Source organism: Cannabis sativa, chromosome 3 (assembly GCF_029168945.1).
Source record: "Cannabis sativa cultivar Pink pepper isolate KNU-18-1 chromosome 3, ASM2916894v1, whole genome shotgun sequence".
Lineage (NCBI taxonomy): Eukaryota > Viridiplantae > Streptophyta > Magnoliopsida > Rosales > Cannabaceae > Cannabis > Cannabis sativa.
Window position 1 is genome coordinate 46357638 of NC_083603.1, and position 8070 is coordinate 46365707.

The 8070-nt window shown below is 33.3% G+C and overlaps 1 protein-coding gene across 1 annotated transcript; it reads right to left on the reverse strand.

The window, feature by feature from the left end:
• Window positions 1-649: 649 nt before the first annotated feature.
• Window positions 650-2750, reverse strand: LOC115709177 (aldehyde oxidase GLOX1). The gene has a single exon (XM_030637221.2). The coding sequence runs from the start codon at window positions 2604-2606 to the stop codon at window positions 978-980; it is 1629 nt and encodes a 542-aa protein (XP_030493081.2). The 5' UTR covers window positions 2607-2750; the 3' UTR covers window positions 650-977.
• Window positions 2751-8070: the final 5320 nt, after the last annotated feature.

Sequence of the window (8070 nt, forward strand, 5' to 3'; positions counted from 1 at the left end):
TATTTTCCTGACAATGTTTTTAATGAGGCAACTTGTAAATAATTATGAATATGAAATATATATTGCACTCTTTTTTCCTTAGCTCAGGTTTTATCCCACTAGGTTTTTTTGACAAGGTTTTAACGATGTAACTTTAAATCATGCTAACATACTTACACTTTATGTAGCAAGTAGAGAATGTGTGGGAGTGAGATCATGACATAACATATTCGAGAAACATATGGATTACACTCAATAAAGCAGTATCAACATTAACAACTCTCTATGAAGGATAATTGCTTGCATCGCTCAAGGAATGTCAATTGAAAGAGATGGAACCCATTTCATCAAAATTCTTCTTTACACACAATCTATGATATATCAACTGATGTTCAACAAATATTCGATCAAGTGACAATCTTAAAATTTTGTAAGATATCTTAAATAGTTATAACGTACATGAATATGAAAAAAATTAATCTAAAAAATTCTTTTTGATGCTGAAACAAGTAGATGATGCATCAATACATCTTTTTAAATATATACCAATTAATATTAAATACAGAAATGTCTTCACAATTTTATTCGATTATATATGATAGTTACATGAGACTAAACATTTACAATATTTGACTAAATATATAGATTAATTTGGTAAGAAATAAATTAATACGATCAACAATAACATTTTCCAACTTAGACACAAAATACTATTCACACTTATACTTTTGTTGGGACACGATTTTGTCCTGTGATGTACTTTTCACGGAATGTATTCTGTTATCTACCGAGTACATTAGATGAGTCTCTCAGGGTACGTAATAATGGTCTTAGGGTACGTTACTATTTTTTAACCCTAATTACCCCTAGATCAATCCCAGCTCTCAGATTAAATAACTCCCTATCTAATGGCAGCCGTACATCACGGAATACATCCCGTAAAAGTACAATAAACGAACAAAATCGTTTCCCTACTTTTGTTGTTGGTTGATTATTAATTAGCTGATGTGGATCCAAATACCTTGGCTAGGAAATTCTCCATTAACGACAAATAAAAGATAATACCCCGAAGGGGCAAGATTAGCCGAAGCAGGAGTGTTAACCTCCACTTGGTACATCATTCCACCTATTTTTTTCACTTGCCCAGTGGGTGTAAGTACCAACAATCTCTGGTTCATTGAGAATGAGTGAGTCGTAAACGACGGAGAAACCATTGTCGTTTTCACTGATTTCGCGTCTACGTTATTACCCATCACCCGAAATCGAATTGTCAACTTCTGCGAATACTTGACCTTGGTTTGCGACCCGGGTAAAACGATTACGGGTCGGAGATTTGGTCTTTCCAAATACGACGGAATGAAAGCCTCTAAGCTCAGCTCCGTTGGGAATAGAACATTTGTGAACTCGTAATTGGAATGGGGATTGCTTCCGCCGACAAGGACCCGACCGTCGCGGAGGAGAACGGCCGTGGAATGGTACATCCGAGGAATGGTTGTTGGTTTCTGAGTTTCGAATCTGGACCCGATCTTATTCTCGGGTCGGTAAATAACCGGGTTTAAAACCGGGTTTCTACCCAACTCCCAAGAAGCAGTACCCGTTCCAGCTCCGTTTATGATCAAAACGTTGCCGTTTGGAAGCAAAGTCATGTCTCCCATACACCTGGCTAAAGGCATAGTCTCCAAGACCCAGTTTGGATTCGGGTCGGTTATTTTAATCCGGGCACAAGTATTCAACGCTTGAATAAACTTCCCTTTACTTGCTTCAGTAAAAGATCCTTTCGGGGCTCCGCCACATACCAAAACTTCAGCTTCAACATTCTTGGTTTGAATATTCTTCAACGGTAAAAGCACAGCAGACCCAGTGCTCGGGTAAGATCTCGGGTCCCCACCCGGTATTTGCGGGTAAGTTTTCACAACTTGGTTTTTAAGGTAGTTCAACAAAATAGCTCTGTTGTTAGCGAAAACAAATAAGTTTCCATCCACATTGACAAAAACAAAAGGGTAAAGATTGTTCTCTATTCCCTTATCGTTTGTTTGAGCTAAGAATGGTAAATCATGGACATTTGGGTCAGTAGTTTTTGGATAAAACTCGTAGTTGAATTGTTTTCTTCCACCAATGATTATCTGCCTGCCATCTGGCAAGACATGATTGGTTGAGTACCATCTACTCTTGGCCAGTCCAAGATTGACCTCTTGCCAATCACAGTTATTATTAACACAAGGCTTAAAGAGTCTAACTCTTCGTTCTCCTTCAAAGGAGCCACCTGTTTGGGCTAGAGTTCCATCAGGCATAACAGAGCCAGAGGAGCACCAGACGTTGGTCTGGACCGTGAGTGGTCTGAATTTGTTGGTGGCTACGTTGTACTCGACAGAGTGTGCGGAGCAGTCTTTGGCTCCAGCTGGGCATTTCCCGGGAGCTAAAGAGATGTTGGAGGTGCCGAAGTCGGTGCGGTCGAACATGATGACTCTGTCGTTGTTGAGAAGCTGCATGTGCATGGCGGAAATGCCTATGCTTGGTGTCAAGAATTGCCAACGCCCACCGGCTCCATTGGTCGGACATGGTAGTAGGGTGGCAACAATGAAAACAATAGCACTTATCATATGAGTAGTTGTAGTACTTGGCGTCATTATATTGATAATTTGGTTTTTGTGATATGATTTATCGATCTAAATGTATAATAAATCTTTGAGTTTATGATAGTTTTTGGGTGATTAGCCACAGCTAATTTCACAAGTATTTATAGGCCATGCATGTGTGTTTTAATTAAGGATTATTATTATTAATTTGGTGTGGGTGAAGTCAGATACGTTGACAATTCATTATAGGAGAATTTCAAATATGATTTTTTTTTTATTTTATTTTAAAATAAGATAGGCTAAGGATATATATGGTTTGAATTATTTTATGTTTTTGTTTGTTGTTATAAATTCTATTTTTTTTTTGTTGAGACAGGTCTGGTTGATGATATGATTATATAATTGCTAAGTATATATGCTGCTCTGTTTTGATATGTTTGATAAAAATTTGTTTAATTTATATATTATTGCATGGTTTTTTTTAATATATATAATAATTAATTATTCTTTCTTTTTTTTTTTTTTTGAGGAGAATGATTAATTATTCTTTGTGCGTGTGTAGACGTTGTTAATAAAAGAATTTGTTGGTTTAAATTCAAAGTATGGAATATAATTAAGTTTTGCAATATATTATTCGGTTGATTCTACAATGCACCCTCTTAAAAGGGATGTACTGATACACCCTTAACTTGTTTCGGTCTCGAGAAAATTTTTTTAGTCTAATTTTTTTTTATATTCATGTACGTTATAACTATTTAAGATAACCTACAAAATTTTGAGAAATTCCAAATAATTTACAATATAGAAAATAATGTTCAAACAGTCTATTTTACACGCGTATAAAATAAAATAGTCACGCGTACAATATACTGTTTGAACGTAGTTTTCGGCGTGTTAAACTTTTCCAAATTTCTTAAAATTTTGCACGATGTCTTAAATAACTATAAGGTACATGACATGAGAAAAAATTTGACTAAAAAATTATTTCGAGTACTAAAACAGATAAGGGTGCATCGATGTATCTATTTTAAGAGGGTGCATTATAGAATTTCCCTATATTATTACTTCTGTTATTATTTCAGGGTGATTCTACAATGCACCATTTTAAAAGGGATGTATTGATGTACCCTTAACTTATTTCGGCATTCAGAAAAAAAATTTAATCTAATTTTTTTTCATATTCATACACGTTATAGCTATTTAAGATATCTTACAAAATTTTGAGAAATTCGGAATAATTTACAATATAGAAAATAATGTTCAAACAGACGATTTTACACGCGTATAAAATAAAATAGTCAGGCGTGCAGTATAATGTTTGAATATAATTTTCGGCGTGTTAAATTTTTCCAAATTTCTTAAAATTTTGCAGAATGTCTTAAATAACTATAACGTACATGACCATGAGAAAAAAATTGATTAAAAAATTATTTCGGATGCTAAAACAGATAGGGGTGCATCAATATATCCACTTTAAGGGTGTGCATTGTAGAATTTTCCATTATTTCATATGGATTTTTTTATATATAAATATATATATTTATTGAATAATTCTATAGTGCAACTATAAAAGAGCCATTATTGGATACTTTTATCGGATTCGGTATTCAGAAGAGTTTTAATCCAATTTTCATGATTATACTCCTTGTAATTATATTTATATTTATGGTTCATTTGGAAAATGATAGAGAATATAATTGAGTTAAGTGTAATTGTAATAAGGGCCTTTTTTTTATTTTTACCCTTCAATATATATATTTTGTATTTTTATAAAATTTTACACAAAAATTTCTATTGCAACTAGCGCTGCAACTTAAATTATAACAAAAAATCGTATAGAAACCCCTATTGCAACTAGCGCTGCAACCACTTTAAAAACTCAAACCGTAAAATTTGAAAAAAAGTTAAAAAAAAATAGAGTAATTTCCCTTGTAATAATTACACAATTTATTGACACTTTTATCTAATAATTTAAATAAAATGTAACTATGTAATTGAAGTAATTGATGGATTCTAATGACACGGAGAGAGAAATATAAATTGGGGAGCAAAATGTAAAACAATTCATTTTTTGGGGGAAGGTAAATTGATAAACTTGTATATTTTCTTTTTACATAATTAATATATATAAAATCCACAAAAACAAAATATTTAGTGAGGGCTACAGCCCCCCATACTCCCCAAGTGGCTCTGTTACTGATTCCAATCACACTCTTCAATTTTTATAGCCCCATGAGAATTAAGTATAATTTTCAAAAAATTTCAATTTAAATATTAAGTACTAAAAAATATTATTTTCCTAAGTATGTATTACTAACTATTTTGCTGAACAAAATATTAAGAATTCATATAATTACCATTTTATATTCAAATACACCTCGTATTTTAAATAGAGTACATAGTAATTACATAATGACTTCCAAACACGCCCTTTAGATATATAATATTTTTTGAAAATTTTGAATAGTTTACAGTATTGAAAATATTGTTCAAATATTTTATAATTAAGTATTTAAATTTTACTTTTTTTTAAAAAAAATTAGAAGTTACCTTAAAAATGTATAACACACACTATTATAAAAAAATTAAATTTAAAAACTCCTAAATGTCAAACCCATAAAGTGCATGTACTAGAATAATCATTTTAATTACCAGTGTATTATAGATCAACATTCTATATTAATTTTAATTAAAAGAGACAAATTTACTGATTTTCTTTATTTATAACAAATATTTAACTTCTTACTGGATCAAATAATAGAATTTTTTCACGTGGTTATTATTATTTTTTTTGAAAGCAAATATAGAAGTTTTTATTAATTTGTCAAATCAGTCAAAAAATAAGATTGTACCTCAACCACTCGATCTAGAAAAAAAATAAGATGCTCCATCAAGACTATGAACAACCATGTTAGCAATTCGTTTAGTAAAAAATTAAATAAGAAAATATTATTTAAAGATGCAAGAAGTTTATGATAAATTTCTATAAGAACCCAAAAAGAAGAAAGTATAGGTAATAGATTTTGAATATATAGCTTGTACTACTGCCAAGCAATCTGACTCCAGCTCCACTTTCTACTATAGTTGAGTTTTAATCTAGCTTAGCGCTTTCTTTATACCAATCGCTTCAGCCAAATCTGAAGCACTTATACCAACAAAAACTACCTGACTTAGCCATCACTAATTTCCCTTGAGAGTCTCGAGCGACTATGCTATAACTAAACGCACATCAATCACAAATAATGGCAACATCAACAGTTACCCTGATTGTATTCTTCTGCGACTTAACCCAAAATCCAGCTCCATCACCAGCTTTAAAAATTGAAAAAGAAGCCTGTGAACCTCTATTTTGGGCCGACTTCCATTGCACAAGACAATTCATAGATGAGATAAGAACCCAATCCACCGCAACATATTTTTGGTTCCAAACCAAATCATTTCGAGCCTCTAGCACAACATAACTGCCTCCCCATACTTGTACTTACTGTACTTTTGCAAAATTTGATCAAACTAGCTGCAAAAGTCAGTAGAACTAATCGGCCTAAACCCCAGCCAAAAGCCTCTGCCAGCATTGAGTAGCGAATGAACAGGAAATAAGTGCATGAAAAATAGTTTCCTCACTTCTTTGATAAACCAGACACATGATTTGAACTAGGACCCTCTTACCACTTAATTGAGTCAAGGTGGGCAAATAATTTGAAGCAGTCTGCTGTACCGAATTGAGAGCTTTTGGTGGTACCTTTAAATTCCAGAGCTTGCGCCAAAACCCAAAAGAATCAGCTGCAATCCAATTTCTTTTTTGAGCTTGTACTAACTTGTATGCACTACGCACCAAGTAGAAACCATGATGCTTCTTAGACCTGAAAAACGATCCCCAGCTACATTTAGACTCAATGGAACTGCCAAAATATGTTGTTGATCATGCTCGTTTAAAATCTTCTGCTATCATGACTTGGGAAACTGTGTCTGACCATTGCTCTTGTGTGGTCTATTCTTTATTCAGGATATTGGTGTCAAACCGTTCAGATTCTTCAATTTCTGGACTGATCACAAAGATTTTAAAAATATATTATTGGAGAATTGGTATAAACCAGTTAAGGGGACATGTCTTAAGACCCTTCATTTTAAATGCTTGAGGCTAAAATGCCAACTTAAGAAGTTTAACAAGCAGACTATTGGAGATGTGGAGGTTAATTTTCAAAAGGCCAAAGATCACTTCCTTAATGCTAAGCTAGCTGCTCAAGCCAACTATCCTGGAGGAAAGTGATCAAGATAAAATGCTTCATATTGTTATACTTCAAAGGAGCAAAGCTAATCGGCTGAAAAAAAAAATGAAGATAATACAACCTTCTTCTATGCTTGTATTAAAAAAAATAAGAGAAGAAAATAGAATAGCTAGCTTCATGAACAATCAAGGGGAAATTATTGATGATTATATGCTGAAGTGGTGAATCATTTTGTTAACCATTTTAAAAGCTTCATGGGGAGTTCTAATCCTGCTGCGTATTTTGATATTCAGTGTTTGAAGTTTGGTAACACGTTGACGTTGGATCATCAACTCCAACTTGTTAGACTTTTTACCATGAAGGAGATTAAAAAGGCTCTGTTCAGCATCCCTAGCACAAAAAGCCCAGGGCTTGATGGTTTTGGCTTGGAGTTTTGTAAACATATGTGGCCTGATCTGGGGAAAGAGTTTTGTATGGTATTCAAAGCTTCTTCTCAACAAGTAGCATTCCAAAGGAGTTTAATGAAATGACCATATCTTTAATTCCCTAGACTGAGTCCCCGTCTAGTGCTATTGAACATAGACTGATTGCTTGCTACATAAAATTTAGAAATGCATCTCGAAACTGATTTGTTTAAGACTAGATGAGATTATTCCTTTCTTAGTTAATCACATGCAAGGAGTCTTTGTTCAACAAAGAGCAATAGCTCATAATATTTTGATTTTCCAAGATCTTATCAAAAATTATAGCAGGAAGAATGTTTCTCCTCATTGTGCTATCAAGATTGGTCTTAGTAAGATGTATGACACGGTGGATTAGTTGTTTTTGGAGAAGTGGCAAAACTTCCTATGCTTCCCTGCTAGATTTGTGAACTAGATCATGACTGGCATCAAAGGTACTTCTTATAACTTAATGCTTAATGGAAGACTCCAAGGAAGTTTTAAGGGCAAGAAGGGTCTTAGGCAAGGGGACTTTATGTCCCCATTGCTGTTTGTGTTGGTCATGGAATTTCTTACTATAAGACTTGTGCAAGAGGCTCAAGAAGGTATCTTTTAATTTCACCCCCTCTGTAAGAATCTCAATTTGATTAACCTTTATTTTGTGGATAACTTGATTTTATTTAGCAAAGCCACAAAAAAAAAGCTATTATATATGCACCTCAAATTGGCTTTGGATGATTTTAGTAAGATTACAGGTGTTTCTATTAATCTTGCTAAATCCTAAATCTTTTTTGGTAGTGTGGAGCATTCTATTAGAAAAGATATTTCTAATGAGATTGGGCTTGAGGA

What these genes read in the sequence shown, in the direction of transcription:
- LOC115709177 (XM_030637221.2), bottom strand. Translation starts at nt 2,606, where the DNA reads ATGACGCCAAGTACTACAACTACTCATATGATAAGTGCTATTGTTTTC.